The sequence below is a fragment of the Canis aureus genome, chromosome 23 (assembly GCF_053574225.1).
Source record: "Canis aureus isolate CA01 chromosome 23, VMU_Caureus_v.1.0, whole genome shotgun sequence".
Taxonomy (NCBI): Eukaryota; Metazoa; Chordata; class Mammalia; order Carnivora; family Canidae; genus Canis; species Canis aureus.
In genome coordinates, this window is record NC_135633.1 from 9459045 (window position 1) to 9478332 (window position 19288).

General features: G+C 44.6%; 1 protein-coding gene across 4 annotated transcripts in view; it reads right to left on the reverse strand.

Moving 5' to 3' along the window:
- Positions 1-19288, reverse strand: part of LOC144294545 (uncharacterized) — a 23474-nt gene continuing 4186 nt past the window's right edge. For 2 of the 4 annotated variants that reach the window (XR_013361900.1, XR_013361901.1), the window contains exons 2-5: positions 17601-17906; positions 15603-15756; positions 8958-9028; positions 8174-8402 (exon numbers count right to left, since the gene is read on the reverse strand). Coding sequence is in view for 1 of the 4 variants with exons in the window: in XM_077866230.1 (XP_077722356.1) it covers positions 564-745; positions 8940-9028; positions 17601-17624; positions 17702-17906 (500 nt within the window). In the remaining 3 variants the exon portion in view is untranslated. Of the gene's footprint in view, positions 746-8173; positions 8403-8939; positions 9029-15602; positions 15757-17600; positions 17907-19288 lie in introns of those variants that run through there. The other 2 variants (XM_077866230.1, XR_013361902.1) reach the window with 2 other exon arrangements.

The window sequence follows — 19288 nt, forward strand, 5'->3', positions numbered from 1 at the left end:
GAGAGCACAAGCAGGAGGAGGGTCAGAGAGAGAGGGAGGGAAGCAAGCTCCCCGCTAAGCAGGGAAGCCAATGCAGGACTCGATCCCAGGGTCCCAGGATCATGACCTGAGTCAAAAGCAGATGCTTAACCCACTGAGCCACCTGGGCACTCCGGAAAAGAATTTTTTTTTAAGATTTTTTTTTTTTTTTTAATGATAGACTCTAATGCTGCCAGATGAGGAGTAAAGCACGCATTCTTACACCCTGCTAGTAGCAGAGCACATCGATTGTACTTCTCCGGAAAGTTATATTTTGTAAAGTCACCACAAAAAGTGAATTAGCAGGTCCTGAACCACTGTCCCTAGAGGGAAGGACAAGATTAGACTACGGTGAGCCTCTCTCCCAGCAGTTTCGTCCACCCATCAATACACACGTACCTCGTTTTACATGTGTTTGTTTAAAGCCACTCTACCGAATAGACTGTATATTGTTGATCCGTTGACATTGGACTCGCAGCCAACAGCACGACACCCCGGGCATGAGCAAAGCTTATCAAACACGGGTATTTTCTCCGTAAGGCACATCACAGCGTTCCTGAGCTTAGAAACACTAGCCAGCACTTCAGTACTATGCTTGGGGCACATGTTGTGCTGCTGTTGTGTTGCTTGGCCCTCCTGTGCTCGCCAGAAGACATATTTTCAGTACTGCTCACTCTGATTGACATCAGTGGAAGATTTGGGGAGGCTTCTCGTTTTTCTCTAGAACCTAAAAATATATATATATTTTATTGAAATATCATCAACATATAACAACGTATTGGTTTCTGGTGTGCACGTTCCAAAATTTGTGTACACTGCAAAATGGTCACCGTGGTACACACTGCGAAGTGAGAAGTCAAATTAACAACCATCAGCACACATCGCTACAATTTTTTTTCTCGTGACGAGAACTTTTAAGATACTGTCTTAGCAACTTTCAAATATACAACACGGTATTCCTACCTATAGTCACCATGAGGGTGGTTTTAACACAGAAACTATGATACTTTCTATTTTTTTTATACTATTTGAAAACTATTTCTCTTGTTAACTCTAATTTAAAAAAAAATACATTAGGAAAATGAGAAATGCTTCAACATTTTGTATTGGTTGCATCTCTACTTTTCTTCCCACCCACTGCTATGCTTTTTTGTAAGGCCCATCCTCAAAGGGTTTTCAGTGTAATGGGGATAAGGCTATGGGCACTTTTCAGGGTCTACCCTCTGCAGTAGTCCTTGGTTTCTGAAAAAGCACAAGGTGAGGGGGGCCAGGGGGATTAAGCTGCTGAGATTAGTAGACCGGATTCGTTGGCTCAACAGAACCTTCAACTTTAAAACTTCAGGAAATAAATGAAGGATTTTAAACTGAGTCAATAATGTGATCATATTTATCCCTTAGAAATATAACTCAGAAATCACAAAGGAAGGATTAGTGAGAGAAGACTGATGGTTGAGAAATCAATTTTTAATATTTGCATCTTTTTGAAGAACTGCTGTTTCAATATAAGGTAGTCTCTGTTCTCTAATTATATTATGTAAAAGAGATACAATTTTTGTTTTCTTTCCACCTTCTGACCCCCTTTTCCCACCCACTCTGGCAACCACAGTCTGTTCTCTATGTCTATGAGCCTGGTTTGGGAGTTGCTGGGTTTTTGTTTTTGTTTTGTTTTGTTTCAGATTCCACATATAAGGGATCATATGGCATTCGTCTCCTTCTGTCTGATTGATTCCCTTAGCCTAGAGCCCTCGAGGTCCATGCAAATTGCTGCAAATGGCAAGATTTCATTCTTTTTACGGTTGAGTGATACACTGTGTACATATACACAATTTCTTTATCTATTCATCCATCGATAGACAGTTTGTCTTCATATCTTGGCTATTGTAAATAATGCTGCAATAAACGTGGGGGTACACATATATTTTTTGGTGTTTTCATTTTCTTTGAATAAATACCCAGAAGTGGAATTTCTGCATCAGAGGGTAGATGTATTTTTATTTTGAGGAACTTCCATACTGTTTCCCCCAGTGGCTGCACCAGTTTACGTTCCCACCAACAGGGCTCAAGGGTTACTTACCTTTTCTCCACATCCTCGCCAGCACTTGTTATTTCTTGTCTTTTTGATGCTACCCATCTGGCAGGTGAGGTGATGCCCAATTTACATTTTCCTGATGATTGGTGGTGTTGATCATCTCTTCATGTACCTGTTGGCCATCTGCATGTCTTCTTTGGAAAAATGTCTATTCAGATCCTCTGTCCATTTTTTAATGAGATTGTTTTGGGGTTTCTTTGCCATTGAGTTGGAGTTCTTTATCTATTTTGAATATTAGCCCCTTACCAGATATATGATTTGCAAATATCTTTTCCCATTTAGGAGGTTGCTTTTTCATTTGGTGGATGTTTTCCTGTACTGTGTAGAAGCTTTTTAGTATGACACAGTTCCAGTGATTTATTTATGCATTTGGTGCTTCTCCTTTTGGTGTCAGATTCAAAAAATCTTCACCAAGACCAATGTCAATGAGGTTACCACCTATATTTTCTTCAAGGAGTTTTATGGTTTCACATCTCATATTCAGGTCTTTATCCATTTTGAGTTCATTTTCGTGTAGGTGAAAGAAAGGGGTCTAGTTTCATTCTTTTGCATGTGGCTGTCCAGTTTTCCCGACACCATTTATTGAAGACACATTTTAAGCAGCAAAATGACCAACAAAAAAGCACAAAAACGAAAAAAGCAGAGCCATAAGTAGACTGCAAAAGGCTAATTGTTTACTGCATACCTGAAACAGCAAAACAGAGCGTCACTTTGCTCCACGACACTGGGAATACACGTGATGCGCACCTCAAACTTCTCCACTGTGCCTGTTAGCGAGTGACCGTGAAAGCCCAGCGAGTAGTGATTTGGAAGTTACAAATAAATTTCAGCAAGTAGGTGAGTCCGCAAATATAGAATAGAATAAGGACTGACTATATCTGTTAAGAACCTAAAAAGGTGGGCAGCCCAGGTGGTTCAGTGGTTTTGCGCCGCCTTCGGCCCAGGGTGTGATCCTGGAGAGCCGGGATCGAGTCCCACGTCGGGCTCCCTGCATGGAGCCTGCTTCTCCCTCTGCCTGTGTCTCTGCCTCTCTCTCTCTGTGTCTCTCATGAATAAATAAAGAAAATCTTAAAAAAAAAAAAAAAAAGAACCTAAAAAGTTCACCCATGTTGAAAGGGAATAGGTAACACAGATCCAAACCTATTTCACCAATGTCCTTTGCCCTGGTCCTATTTCAGGTGAAAAAGATCCATCTGAGGGGCTGGGGTGGAAAAAGCCGCTGTGCATCCCACGCTGCGCACTGCAGCAAGGAGAGTTAAAGGTCCGCCTGTTGGATTTGAGGGCAGGGAGCATCGTAAAGCCAAGCACAGGCTCCCCTGCTCCTCACAGACTCAAAGCTCTATCCTCGTGGAGCAACTGCCCACCAAGGATCAAGCTCTTCTCAAGTGTGTGCTGAACCTGTAGTTCTGGCAATGGCTCAGAGGTCAAAGCCCCTTCTCCCGTTCTGGCTTATCTCCTGCCCCCTCCCCGCCCCGCCCCTTCTCTAAATTGTTTCTGTCACACTGGCCTCTTTGCTGTCCCTTGAACATACCAGGCAGGGGATGACCCCCACCTCAGGGCCTTTGCACGTGCTGTCTGTACAGATTAAGACTCTCTGTCTCCAGATACTTAGTTGCCCCTCTCCCTTACCTCTTTCCATTCAGCTCAGTGAGGCGTCTCTGCCTGTCGCTATCCATTCCTCCTCTCCTCTCCCCTGTTTTGTCTCCATAGCCATTCCTTTAACTTGTTCATTTATGGTTCTCTCTCCCCACAACATCTAGGAGGAAGGGATTTTTTATCTTTTTTATTTTAATCCCCCATTCCTAGCAGGCCTACCACATACTAGGCACTAACTAAATACCTGTTGATCAACTGAATATATGTAAGATACCATTAGTAGTACGATGGGAGTTAATATTTTTCCACCACTCACTCACTGTACTGGGTGCTTTATATATGTTACGTCATTGATGGTGCAAAATCTTAACAGGTGGGCCATGTTATGCCTTTTTTTTTAAGATTGATTTTATTTATTTGAGAGAAAGAGAGAACAAGCAGGGAAAGGGACAAAGGGAGAAGTAGGCTCTCCACTGAGCAGGGAGCCTGACTCGGGGCTTGCTCCCAGCACCTCGGGATCATGACCTGAGCCAAAGGCAGATGCTTAACCTACTGAGCCACTCAGGTGGCCCTATGCCCATCTTATTTTATTATTTTTTCCTTGATTTATTTTTTTTGGATAGATTATACAGTTACAGAGTTCTAAACTCAGAAGATACTAAAGAATGTAATAGTAAAAAGTCTCCTCAGCACATATTCCCTTCTCCCATTCCCTACCTGGGAGGGTCCCTGGTACATGGGTTCTTGGGAGGTCTTCCAGAGAGATTCTCTGCTGTGTGTGCCTCCACATTTCCCTAGCCTCCATCCTGCACACAATTTGTAACACATGTTATACTCAAACTGCAGCCTGCTGCCCATTTTTGTAAATAAATTTGACTGACCCCACGCCTCATCCAAACTTGCCATTCATTGTTTTTATGGCCACTATGTATCTACAATGGTAGAAACGAGACCCTTCCACAGAGGGTATATATGGTCTGCAAAACCTAAAATATTTACCTATGGAAAATAATATTTATGGAAATAATATTACCTTTCCAGAAAGAGTTTGCTGACCTCTATACTGAACTTTGCATTTACTTTTTTCTTAATAGAGTTTGGTGATTTTACCAGTTAAATACATAAAGACTTTACTCATTCTTTTCTTTTTAGATTTATATTTATTTTAAAGAGAGAGAGAGAGCACGTGAACACAGTGGGGAGGGGCAGAGGGAGAGAGAATCTCAAGCAGACTCCCAGTGGCGGGAGGAACCCTACACAGGGCTCGATGTCACACCCCTGAGATCATGACCTGAGTCAAACCAAGAGTCAGATGTTTAATCAACTGTGCCATGCAGGTGCCCCATTTTAAAAAATGTTTATTTAAATTTAATTTAGATAACATATAGTGTATTTTTAGTTTCAGGGGTAGAATTTAGTGATTCATCAGTTGCATATAATACCCAATGCTCATTACAAGTGCCCTTCTTAATGCCCATCACTTAATTACCCCATCCCCCCAACCACCCCCCTCCAGCAACCCTGGTTGTCCCCCATAGTTAAGAATCTCTTATGGCTTGCCTCCCTCTCTGTTTTTATTTATTTTATTTTTCCTTCCCTTCCCCTATGTTTATCTGTTTTGTTTCTTAAATTCCACTTGAGTGAAATCATGTGGCATTTGTCTTTCTCTGACTGACTTGCTTAGCATAATAGTCTCTAGTTCCATCTACGTCATTGCAAGTGGCAAGGTTTCATTCTGTTTGATGGTTGAGTAAAGCAACCTCTTTGACCTCAGTCACAAGAACTTCTTGCTAGATACATCTCCAAAGGCAAGGGAAACAAGCAAAAACGAACTATTGGGGTTTCATCAGGATAAAAAGCTTTTGCACAGCAAAGAAAACAGTCAACAAAACTAAAAGGCAACCTACAGAATGGGAGAAAATATTCGCAAATGACATACCAGATAAAGGGCTAGTATCCAAAATCTCTAAAGAACTTATCAAACTCAACACCCAAAGAACAATCCAGTCATGAAATGAGCAGAGGACATGAACAGACATTTCTCCAAAGAAGATCTACAAATGGCTAATAGACATACGAGAATATGCTCAACATCACTCAGCATCAGAGAAATACAAATCAAAACCACAATGAGATGCCAGCTCACCGGGCCCGAACGGCTAAAATTAGCAACTCAGAAACAACAGACATTGGTGAGGATGCAGAGAAAGGGGAACCCTCCTGCACCATTGGTGGGAATGCAAACTGGTGCAGCCACTCTGGAAAACAGTATAGAGCCTCCTCAAAAAGTTAAAAATAGAGCCACCCTATGACCCATCAATTGCACTCCTATGTATTCATCCAAAGGATAAAAAACAGTGATTTGAAGGGGCACCTGCACCCCAGTGTTTATAGCAGCAATGTCCATAACACCCAAAATATGGAAGAAACCCAGATGTCCATTGGCAGATGAATGGATAAAGATGGTGTGTTATGCCCATTTTATTGGTGAAGACACCAAGACACAGGGAGATTATACAATTTAATTAAAGACAATCAGCTAGAAAGATTGAGCTACAATAAATCACAGATTTTCCTGATTCTATAGCTTCTGTGCCAATGCTTCTTAAGCTACCTGGTGAAGGACCGGTTGGGCGATAAAAGTGAAATGGGGAAAAAAAATTTTAAATACCATTATGTGATTGGATGTCATGACAATATCATTTTTTTTAAACACCAGTAGTGTCTGTACTCTACGTCACACAGCGTAGTAGAAACACTTTGGTCCAGACTGGATTCTTGAGTAGCTCTGTACTACCAATTCTTCTGAATTGGATATTCTTGAGTTTCCAGGTGGTCTGGGACTGGGGTTGAAGCTCCATGAGAAAAGTTCAGAATCTCTTTTACCTGCAGGGAACTTGATAATTTCACAAATGAACTTTCCTTCATTTGACACCTTACAGTTCTGGGTTTTCTCCCCCCACACCCCTACCCTGTCCTCAGATAAGAAACCTTGCTTTTTTCCCTCTGGCCAGGACACCCCTTCCCAGGTTGACTCTTCATCGGCCTTGGGGTCTCTGCTCGGCATCACGTCCTCGGAGCAGTCTTCCCCAACCGCCTCCTCCAGAGAGCACCTCTGACCCTTCCCGTCACCATGCCCTGTTTCACTCCATCACCATCAGAAATTGTCTATTTGTTTACCGGCCTATTTTCTCTCTTCCTTTTTTATAAGACAAAGTTCAAAAGGGCAGAAACCTCTCAGCTCATGGGGTTTCTCCATGGTACAGGCAGAGCGAGGCTCCCTGAAGGATTTGTTGAATGAATTCAGTAAGGACACAGAACCGCAGAGCGGTAAAATACGGCGTACCTAAGGTCAAAATAAGTAAGTGCAGGACCTGGAAATCAAACCCATTCGGTGATTCTCCAGACAATGTTTATGTGTCTCCTTCTCAGAGTTGGGCATCAAGCTGGGCCCTGGGATGGGGGTGGGCAAGAGAAGCAAGCTCCCTGTCCTGCTGGGGCGGACAGACGCAGTTCCAAACCTAGGAGTCCTCCTTTCTGCCTTTCTGGCTCTTTCTGGTTTCTTTCATCTGTACATACTCTTCTGCCAACGATGAGCACTTTCTCACAAACAACTGTGTTATCTCGTAAGCAGGGATTATTACTACATCCCTTTTTTAGGGTTGCCAGTTGAAATACAGTGATGCTTGAATTGCAAATGAACAATGAGCAATTCTTTAGGATAAGTGTGTCCCATGCAATCCTCAGGAAATACTAAGAAATATTTCATTGTTATCTGAAATTCAAATTTAACTAGATGTTCTGGGTTTTGTTTTGTTTTTTCTTTTTTGTCTTTTCAATCTGGTAATGCTACATTTTGACAGAAAAGGAGTCAGGGGCTTAGTGAAAGCAAGCTGACTTAGAAGGCTTGCCCCGAGGGCACCCAATCCATGGGAGAGCCCCCACCAGCCTATCCAAAATTAGCTAACTCCTCATTCTCTCTCAAAAACTCTGCTTCTGGGCCCAAGCCAATTCCTGCTGTCTCCATCCATGTACTCTGAGGATTATCTTGCAGTTCAAATATCTCCTTTACCTCCAGCAAAAAAGTTGTTTTCATGTCTATATTTAATTACTTTTTAAAATCTTTTCTGATTATAGAAATGTGTACCTGCAAAACCTTCATTATGATGGAATACTACACATCTGTGTAAAGGGACAGGTTTCTGCTACACACAACAACCAGATTAGTGAGTTTTTGTGTATTTATACACATCAACTTAGAGAAATGATATTGAACCAGATTCCAGATACAAAAGAGGAGGTCCTGTATAATTCCATGTATATGAAGTTCCAAAATAGTGAAAAATGATTCCTGGGGGGATGGAGTAGTCTGACTACAAAGGGAAGGTGAGGGAACTTTTTGGGGTTTTGATAATGTATATCTTAATTTGGCTGAAGGTTACATACGTATATAAATAAATAAATCCAAGCTGTTTTTTTAAAAAGATTTTATTTATTTATCCATGAGAGATATACAGAGAAAGAGGCAGAGACACAGGCAGAGGGAGAAGAAGCAGGCTCCTTGCAGGGAGTCTGACCCCGGGATCACACCTTGAGCCTAAGGCAGATGCGCAACTGCTGAGCCACCCAGGCGTCCCAATCCAAGCTGTTTGGTTGAGATTTGCACACTTTTCTTTGTAGATTATACTTCGATGAAAAACTAAAATAATAATAATAATACACGCCCACCGTTGAAAACGAATGAAGTACAGACAAATGTAAAAGAAAATAAGAAGTCTGTGTTCTCACGCCTGGGAGACTGCACAAGCAACATCCTACAGTGTATCCTTCCAGATATTTTCCCCAGCAGCATTAACTTTTCATGAGCATTTCCTACGAAAGGACTTCGGGAGCTAGTACCAATCACTAGACATACTAATTTATTTAGGAATCTAAATTTCTGGGCAAGTCTTTCACTTACCCAGAAAGCCCTGACACAACTAGATTTAATTTGACCATTTTTAGAAGAGCATGGAACAATTAACATCAAATAAATGGAATTAAAATCAAATTGAACACAATCTTTCAATGATACGACTTAGAATTTGATTTTAAGTACAGTAATGAATATAAAATGAAAGCGTGAAGGCTGAAAAGAGCTCCGGGGGCCTCCTGGGACCCAGAGTGCCACCTGCTGGTCCCGGTCCTCAATGACACCCCGCCGCCCCATCAGGTAAAGCAGGGCCTCCCCACTTACAGGCCCCAAATGTGATACCTCCTTTCCTCGCATATACGTTTGTGTCTCTCCCAGAAGTCTCGATGCTTCCCTCATGTACTGCACAGTTCCTAAATAAATATTAATAAATATTTGTTAAAGAATGAATGAAAGGATCGATGAAGGATGGACAGACCAAAGGACAGAGGGGCATTCTTGTGCATCACTATGAAACAAGGAAGTAATCTCTGCCCTACTCATCTCTTTGTTTTTATTTTTATTTTTTAAAAAGATTTTATTTATTCATGAAAGACACAGAGAGAGAGGCAGAGACACAGGCAGAGGAAGAAGCAGGTGCCTGCAGGGAGCCCGATGTAGGACTTGATCCTGGGACTCCTGGATCACGCCCTGAGCCAAAGGCAGATGCTCAACCGCTGAGCCAGCCAGGCGTCCCCTCTTTGTTTCTAACCAAAATGATGATTTGATATACACATATGTACTAGAGATGATTACTGGCCAAACTAGTATATCTCTTCACGTAGTTACCGTTTTGTGGTGAGAGCACTTACGTTCTACTGTGAACATATTTCCAGTATTTAACAGTCCTATTAAGGAGAGCCATCATGCTGCCCATAGTCATCCTGCATTACTGCAACTCTGTGCTCTTTGACCAACATTTCCCCCACCTCCCCGCCCCTGTTAACCATGGTTCAACAATGCTGCTTCTATATATTTGACTTCTGCACATTCCACATTTAAGTGAGCATGCAGGGTTTTCTTCTTTCTTTGTGGGCTTTTTTCGGGAAAGCAGATAACCCATGGGGGAGACCAGACGAATGTGAGGGATTATGATGACAACCCAACAGCAGAGGGTAGAGGAGTCAAACAGTGACCAGGGTGAGCAGCGAGGCTGCAGAAACAGGCAGTGCGTTAAAAACAGGAAAGAAATATATGTGAAACGTCTTGAGCCAGACACTTAATAGGCATCTTTTCCCTTTCCTCTTCCTCCTTTGCGGTCCAGCTCACAAGTCCTTTCCACAGGCCCCGGCAAGCTAGACACAGAGATATGTCCTTTCCTGGGCCCACTCAGAGTGGGGTGATGTTCGATGTTTGGTACCAGTTCTGAAGAGGCCAGGGTCACCGCGCCTGCGGGTGTGAGCTGGCCTGTCAAAGCCCTCCTGAGTTAGGGAGGGTGGTTTCTGAGACATCGCTGTCGGGCTGTCTGATAGCGAGGTGCCCATCTGAGCGTGTCCACTGTTGACAGCAGTTGACGAGCGTCACGCTGGTCTTGCTTTTAGATGCTGCACAGTGGGGCTCTGGCCTGCATAAAGGCGGTGCGATGCAGCGGAAAGAGTGCGGACAAGGGGTCGGGAAGGCTGGGCTCACTAGCTAGGTGACCTTGAGCAAGTCAGCTTGCCCTTGCTGGTATACAAACCATCTCATTAGGACGGCGTAATGAGATAATGCTTGGGAAAACACTATGTGAACCAAAGCACTAGACCTCAGTTAAGGTGTAGCTGTTAACAAAACCCCAAATGAACATTAGACCCCAGATGTGACCTGAGTGAGCTCCAAAACTACAGGGAGTGTCGCCTGCGTTGGCCTGGACCCAGCTTTTACTTATGGAATCGAATCCCATTTTAGCAGCTATATCACCATCTTATTCACATGGAGCTTATGGCCCACCAAGACCCACCTCCTGCTGGCTTCTTAAAATATGGGCTGCGCCCCAAAAACCACTCTTTCTTTGGGCAATCGACCTTTTGAAACTACGTGTAGACTTTGTGTTACATTTGCACTAGGTAAAGTTAATCTTATTGCTCTGGCCCTCTATAGAGGCTATTAAAATTTTTAATTTTAATTACTTTGGCAATTCCATATGCTCTCTCTCCCTGCCAACCTGATGACAGCCCCCCATTTCAACAGTGTACAATCCATGCATTCGTTCATTCAATGCATTTGCTGAGCACCTCCCGTTGCCTAGACAGTGATAGGAGTCAGGAAATACACAGGATCTATCTGATAGAGGGTGGCAAGTGCCATAGCAGTGGTCACAGTGCCGTGGCTGCTAGAGGCTCAGAGAGCAGGGCATTGCTTTTGCTGCCAGCAGCAGTGGGAAGGTTTTCCAGTTCAGAAGATTTGGCAGTGGTCAGAGGCCCTTCTCCTCTTCTTTCTGAGCACACCCTCAACTATATTTTCCAGCCCTGATGATTCTTGGTGTTTCCATATTAATCACCAGGTCTTTCTTCCTGGGCAGGTGAAGAGATAAAGTCCATTGTGACAAGCCTCTCATGATTTCCTCTGCCTTCCAAGCCAAGAAACTGCAGGTAGCAATAGCTAGCCTCCTCTTACCTTTCTACTTCCTCCCATCCTCATCCCCTGGCCAGTGCACACACTCTTTCTGCAAATATCAGCAGAATTCCTGCTGTATTGGGCTCCACTGCGTCGTCCTAAATCCTCTCTGAGTCCAGAATCTCCACAATGGGGAGCAGGTGCCTTCTCCACTGGGGGGACCCTCTCCCCTAGCCCTTTCATCTCAGCCCAAATGAAGATCTGAGCCTCAGCATCCCTATAGCCCTGGCTTAGCACTCCCAGGCATGACGTAAAGGTGCTGAGGGAGGGAGGAAAGTGTGAGATGTCAACATGCCTTGTCCTCTGTGTCCCTTCCTTAGAAGAATGCTGTGATGAGAAAAGCCCAAATTCTGAGTAAAGAGACACAGGCTTGAGTCCCAGGTCTGCCGCCAACCAATGCTGTGCCTGTAGATACCACCTGCAGAGCAAGCTCTAGACCAGATCTTCGGGTCCCCATTCAGCTCTAATATTCTGACTCCTTCTATGCTAATCCCTAATTCCTGGATGGATCTTCCACCCTCTTCTGGTCTAACTTTATAGAGGAATAAAAAAAATCTTACAAAAAAGAGGCAGAAGGAAGGGAAAAGAGGTTAGCCAGCCTCCCTTCCAATGCAGCACATGCTGGCAGTGAGCCCCCCTGACGCTGAGGACCAACTGCTGAGGGCTATAACTTCAGGATCGCCTAAGATTCCTCCTCACCAGAAACTCGATTTCTTTTAGGCCTGGCCTCATCTTGTCCAGACTCAAGTTCCATGCTAATTGTCAAGACTGGCTTGAATTATTCATGGGATTTCTACACGGGAATGGTTTGGGGGATACTCTTTGCAGATGTATTCATCCTTACAGGCCTTCAGCACTTCTCCGGACTGAGCCATCTGGATAGGAGTCCCTTCATTTTCTCGGGCCTTGTTTCCTCACCTGTAAACAAGAAAGGCTGTTCCTCCCAACTCTCCAGCGCTGTGGTTCTACCGTGGTGGGAGCCTCAGCCTGTGATTCCACATGCGGCTCGCAACCAGCAGCAAGCCAGGGAGACACACACGCACACACATACACACACACACGTACGCAAAAAGGATGCCATCTGACGATGAAATGCAAAAGGAATTATGCAATTAGCAAAGGATGTTGATCACACAACATGTGAGCCTAATTGCAGCACATGCACATGTTTGTTAAATTAGATAAATACGGGTTTGCAGTCACTCTGGCACACAGATTGAGCTGTAAAGTTAAGGAAAATATAGAAGCTGATTACGAGACAGGAGCGATAAACACAGGGTATGTGCGCTAGGCCGATTAGGATTATTAACCAAGTCATCACCTCGCACCTAACGTGGAGTGTTCTAGGAGCCCCAGGCCCGTAGTCTGACTGCAAAGTCACCATGTTTCCTAGAACACGAAACACACCCTTCACTTTTACACTGCACTTCGTCACCTGGGGAACTCCAGCGCCTGGGACTGGTTATATTGGCTCACCAACCCACCCAGTGCACGCTGCTGAGGCAGGCAAGGCTTCGCGTACTGACATAGACAAGAAAGCCTGGATCCTCACCGTTCTCAGGCTCTCCTGAACCTGTTATGAATGATAAATCTTGGGCAGCCCCAGTGGCGCAGTGGTTTAGTGCCGCCTGCAGCCCGGAGTGTGATCCTGGAGACCCGGGATCGAGTCCCACGTCGGGCTCCCTGCATGGAGCCTGCTTCTCCCTCTGCCTGTGTCTCTGCCTCCCTCTCTCTCTCTCTCTCTCTCTCTGAATAAATAAATAAATCTTAAGAAAAAAAAACAACAAAAAAAAATGATAAATCTTTCAGCCCAGGAGGCAGCTCTTATGTGAGTGAACCTATCAGGCTCAGGACCATCCGTGGAGAGGTAGCCATAGTGACAACCTAGCTTCTGGAGACAGCCCACGTGAATTTGAATCCTGGGTCCATCATTGATTCTTTGATAACTTAGGTCAACTCGTGGTACCCTGGTTTCCTCACTTCTGTCCTGGGGACAATAGTATCACCTATCTTGTGGGGTAGATACAAGGGTTAAAGGAATTATTAGCTGAGAAAGTACTAAGAACACTGTCTGGCATGTAGTAAACGCCCAAAAAGTAGATTATTTCTTCCCATTTAGTTTCCCCTCTTCATCAGCTCATTTGTTCAACCAAGTAAGGGCCCACTATGTACAAGGCACCACGCTAATGACAATGAGCATAGCAGGGACCTGTGCATGCATGCACGCACACATATAGGGGTTCCATTGTCACACTGGGATTAGAGAGGAAGCACTGGCACACAGGTAAGTGCAGTGAAGTTACGTGTGACATGTACTATTTACGTGTTACAAAATGCGCCGGGGGCGTCATTTCTGCAAAGCCACCGGAAAAGGATTCACGGAAGACAGGCCAGGATGAGATTTTAAGAGAGGAGACTGAGTAGAAGGATGTGTAACATTCTAGGCAGAAGGTGCAGCAGCACAGGTAAAGATGCTGAGTCAGAAGACCCAAGGCAGGCGGCGCCTGGGTGGTGTAGTGGGCTAGCTGCCGGACTCTTGGTTTCGGCTCACATCGTGATCTCAGGGTCATGAGATCGAGCCTTGCATCGGTTTCACACTCAGCACAGGGTCTACTTGGGATTCTCTCTCCCTCTCCCTCTGCCTCTCCCACTCATGCTCTCTCTCTCTAACATAAATAAATCTCAAAAATAAAAAAGATAATTTTCAAGGAAAAAAAAAGATCCAAGGCAACATCAAGTAATTGCCAGAAGTGATGGGTGAGGCCAGAAAGCAACTTTGAGGTCCTCTGTGGCTGGGAGTGGGGATCTGGGGTGGGAGGTGGTCTCAATTTCAAGCCCTGAGTATTAACTTTATCCTGTGAGCCACAGAAAGTCCCTGGAACATTTTAAATGACACATTTTAGGACAAAGCAGTGGTAAAGGAAGATGAATCTGGCAGGGTGAGCAGGAAGGATAGAAAAGGAGAAGACTGGTGACAACGGGAGCTAGGAGGATACTGCAGCAGTCCAAGCACGAAGTCACAGGGGTAAGAATGAAATGTCAGGGACACTGAGGAGGGCAAACTGGCAGGACTCAGTGACCAAGAAGATGTGCTAAGCAAGGATAAAGAGGAGAAAGAGGCGACTGTATGGTTCTGAATGTGAGTAACACGGACAGAAAAGGAGGCTTGATGGTCAGCAAAAGATTCTGATTCCCAGTGGCATAGAGTAGAAGTTCTGAACAGGGGCTTGAGGGTGGAACAGTTAGGGATTACCTGCTATGCTATTTGCTAGCTGCATCACTCTCAGCCAGTTTTAACCTCCCAGAGCTTTTCTCATTTGCAAAATAGGAATAAAAACAACATACTTCTTAAGGATGTGAAGACTAAGATAATAATGTGATGATAATGTAAAGCACTTGCAAAGTACCTGCCCAAAGAGAGCGTGAAGTACATGCCCAACAAAAAAATACCAGGTATTTTGTATACCCCAAATAGACGATACAAAAATACTTAATGATACACTGCACTCAAATTCTCCTGAACAGATATTCACACTTTGATGATTCATAAGCTCCTTCCGGATCTTGCAGAACCACCAACATCACAACATACTGTCACTATGTGAAAGCCCCAAAAAAGCACTGGTTAGCACATACTCGATTCAGGTTAAAAATAAACCGGCTCACTGTAGGGCTTTAGAGACAGAAGGAGAAAGAGCAGTGAGGAACAATCCCTGCTAATGGAAGTGGACTGTGAATTCGGGTAAATTCCTCCCGTATTCTCATCAAAGACCCCATCATTTTCCTCTTCGCGCCTCTTGGGCAACACCGGCTTCCACATACATTTTCCTGATTTCCTGTGACAAACGTGGTGAAGATGATGCCGACCAGTCAGCTGGGGAGTGTGAACTTCAAAGGCCTATTGACACAGCTGCAGGCCACTGGCCAGGGGCCAGGGGGGCAGGCCTGTCTGCAATGCTTGAGCCACACCTTGAGAGCAGCAAAATGGCAAAGGGACCAATAAACCATCCCAGTTCTTGGAAGGAGCACTGTTATCTAGGCCACAAAAATTCAACGTGCCAAAGCAAACTGGTTCTATCCAATGGGCCTCCAGAGTTTGGAAATTACAGACCTAAATCATGGTCTAATCCATTTTCTGTCACTGCAGAGCTCGGCTCACAGCTGATGTCCTGTTGCAGGCAACACCGCCCTTGAGCCAAACTGCTGTGAAGTTTTCAAGTTTTCAAAAATACCCGGAACCCTCTGAGACAATCCTCTAAGGGTCCAAAAAAACAAAAAGCAAGCTATGAAGCAGCCCATCAGTCTGCCAGACTTCAAAGCCTGTGCCTTTCCCAGTTTTCAAGGGGAACTCACCATCAGCATTGAAATCAATCATACACTGTTAGAAGATTCGGGCAATGAGTCTGCTCCCCTCCATATCGCAGGAGAAGTGTCTGCAGCTCAGGAGCTGGGCAGCGTGTCTAAGATCACACAGCGCGTGGCCGTTCCCGTGGTGGAAATCAATAAGCTATTGGATCATATTAAAAAGATGATTTCCTTATAATCAAATGATGATTAATGTTTTCAAACACTCTTTTTTTTTTTTTACATTTGTTGCCTCAGTTGATCCCCATCATCAATGAAGTCTTTACATCACTGACATTTCCAGCCCCTTTCACAGAAAAGGAATCTGAGGTTCAGAGAGGTACATGGCTTACCCTAGGCCACAGAGCTAGCTAGCGGGTACCACAGCCAGGGCTAGAGCCAGAGTCCTTGGCTTCTAAGCCGGTTGGCCAGTACTAACCAAATCCAATTCGATGCCCCGGGCCGTGCCTAGAGTAATTAGGTTGTTTATGTGCCGGGAAAAGAGATACAGAAGAGCAGAGAGCAGAAGAGGCCATATGTACGAATAGAGCCCACAAATTAGATGAGAAACCTTAAATTATGATGCACTTACTAATTCTACTAGGAGATAAGAGTATGTTATTTTAGAGCATTTTTTCTTGTTCAATGTATCTTTCTCAAGCATTTCTGTAAATTAAGTGTCCCCCCCCCAAAAAAAAAATGATAAAGCTAGTGGTAGGTTTCCAAAGGCCTGGCCCACAGCGGAGCACTGAGCACAGCTGTACCGTCGCAGGGATGGAGGGAGGTAGCACAAGAAGGCAGAGGATGCAGTTGGTCAGGAGGAATAATTTCCTGGCCAAACAGTCTGGCTCCTGGGAACCTCTTTCCCCAGAGTGATTACAACCAGAAAAAAATAAAAACAAAAGCAAATACTGATTTGTCTGATTATAATAGTGTACGATAACTATTACTTGCTGCTTACCCTAACGTGCCACTGTTGTGCTAAGTCCTTTACGCCCATTATCCCATCTCACCCCCAGGGCAACCCTACAAGGTGGGTACTTTGATCCCCATTTACACTGAGGAGGAGAATGTAGGGCTCAGAGAGGTTAAGTAATTTACCTAAGGTCACACAGATGTAATGATGAGGGGACTTTGAACCAAGTTCTATTTCCCTCCAAAGTCCTGACTTGTATCCACATCCTAACCTCGTGCAAAGAAGTGATCGTACTAGATGCCTCTCCCTTCTCTAAACCCTGAGTTTTCCTAAGAGGGGACCATCTAGGACATGACACAGATAGGACATTATCACAATGACGCCAAGACAGTGAGCATCTAAAAATTTTGGTTAACCAGCATCTTTCCCTTTTTTAATAATAATTTTAAAAAGTATCATTTTGTATTATTCAAACCAACTTAAAAACAATTCTAGATTCTTACTTCAAAGACGGAACTTGGAACAAAGCTTAGCACTATTTAAAAAGCACATGTAGGGATCCCTGGGTGGCGCAGCGGTTTAGCGCCTGCCTTTGGCCCAGGGCGCGATCCTGGAGACCCGGGATCGAATCCCACGTCGGGCTCCCGGTGCATGGAGCCTGCTTCTCCCTCTGCCTATGTCTCTGCCTCTCTCTCTCTCTCTCTCTCTCTGTGTGTGTGTGTGTGTGTGTGTGACTATCATAAATAAATAAAAATTTACAAAAAAAAAAAATTTTAAAAAGCACATGTAAAAGTCTCCATTTTGTGGGCAGATCCGAATGCAATTACCGCAACCGATTTCTATACTGCCAAATGCTGAGAGTTTTTATTGAGCATTTGCAGTTAAAGCTGAGAGGGGAGCTATCTGCTTCTTTTCCGAGGATCCTGAGTGTTTTGCCAACAAAATGAATTATGTAGGTCCTGGTCAATCTCTGTTCCATATGATAAAGCAGCACAGCGAACAGCTGATTTCTACCAAATTATATCTGGGTATTGTTGAGATATATTAGGTCAGACTAGATCCTGGAAACCATGAATTTATGGGGAACTCACCAGTGCCAAGGCGGGAGAAGACGCCTGCCGGAGGAAGAAGGGGGGTGTCGGAGGGCTTGGTGACAGCCTGTAACGCTGTGGGGGGATGCCCCCCAGCCTACCTTGGCTGACCAGGAACCTGTTCTGTCTTCCTGGCTCCCCACTCCAGGACACAACTGCGAGCCGGCCAAGGTTTAACTAACTCATGTAGGCTGACTTCAGTGATCATTCCAGGAGAAACCAGGCCTCTTCCAGGGGCTCTGAAAGCAGTGGTTTGAAAAGGCTCAGAAGGAAAGCAAACGATTTCTCCAAATGAAGGCCATGTCCCTGGAAAAGAAAGAGAGAAAGAAGAGTGGTAAGTGAAAAGTTGGCTTTGTTGCCATAATCCCAGGGCAGCCACTGTGCCCTGTGGCTGGTGCCAGCACAGTCCCTAGGCTCAGAGCAAGTGACACATGCATGAGGCTGAAAGGAGGAAAGAAGAGAACTTGGGTTCCTAGGGAAGAAAAATACCCACAGAAAATTAAATAAGTAACTACAATAGAGGAAGAACATGAAAAAAGTGTCATGTTAGGGGCACCTGGGTGGCTCAGTAGTTGAGCCTCTGACTTCGGCTCAGGTCCTGATCCCAGGGTCTTGGGATTGAGTCCCACATGAGGCTCCCCAAAGGGAGCCTGCTTCTCCCTCTGCCTATGTCTCTACCTCTCTTTCTCTGCATCTCTCATGAATAAATAAAATCTTTAAAAAAGTCACGTTCGCTAAATTGAGGAGTGACAAACAGGTCTCACATTTGCAGAAGAAAAGCAAAATAATGGGATGCCTGGGTGGCTCAGCGGTTTAGCGCCTGCCTTCAGCCCAAGGTGTGATCCTGGAGTCCCAGGATGGAGTCCCACATGGGGCTCCCAGCATGGAGCCTGCTTCTCCCTCTGCCTGTGTCTCTGCCTCTGTGTGTCTCTCTCAGGAATAAATAAACAAAATCTTTTTTAAAAAAAGCAAAATAATAATGATAATAATAGTAGTTACCACTTGCTGTTCTACTGCTTGATCTGGCAACACAGTAGGCATTCAGGTTACTATGCTCAAGTAAATGAATAGATAAAACAGAGTTGTGAGTATGGGAGGGGAGTGGAAATAGTATTTAGCTAAAGTGAAAAAAAAATTTAAATGGATGGTAATTACAAGTTCATTTTCTCCAACACTGAGAACCAAGCAGGTGTGAGACATTGAACTTGGCGCTGATCATAAAGAGGTTAGAAGACAGGGTATCTTCTGGGCTTGGTGAGATGGCACTCAAAACTAGAGCGTTATTAGGGGGATCCCTGGGTGGCTCAGCGGTTCAACGCCTGCCTTTGGCCCCGGGGCAAAAGGTGTGATCCTAGAGTCCCAGGATCGAGTCCCAAGTCGGGCTCCCTGCATGGAGCCTGCTTTTCCCTCTGCCTGTGTCTGCCTCTCTCTGTGTGTGTCTCTCATGAATAAATAAATAAAATCTAAAAAAAAAAAAAACTAGAGCATTATTCAATGAACCAACATTTATCAAGCCCCTGCTCTGGGCCAGGCACCCAGCTGGGCACTGGGGGGAGAGAGAGATAAGGAAGTCCCTCTCCCTGCCCTGCAGGAGCCCACAGTGGTAATAGGAGGGGTGTCTGTAACAGAGATGGATGTACAGGGCTGTGATCAAGACAGGGAGAGAGGAACCTGTCTCAAGGGGATCA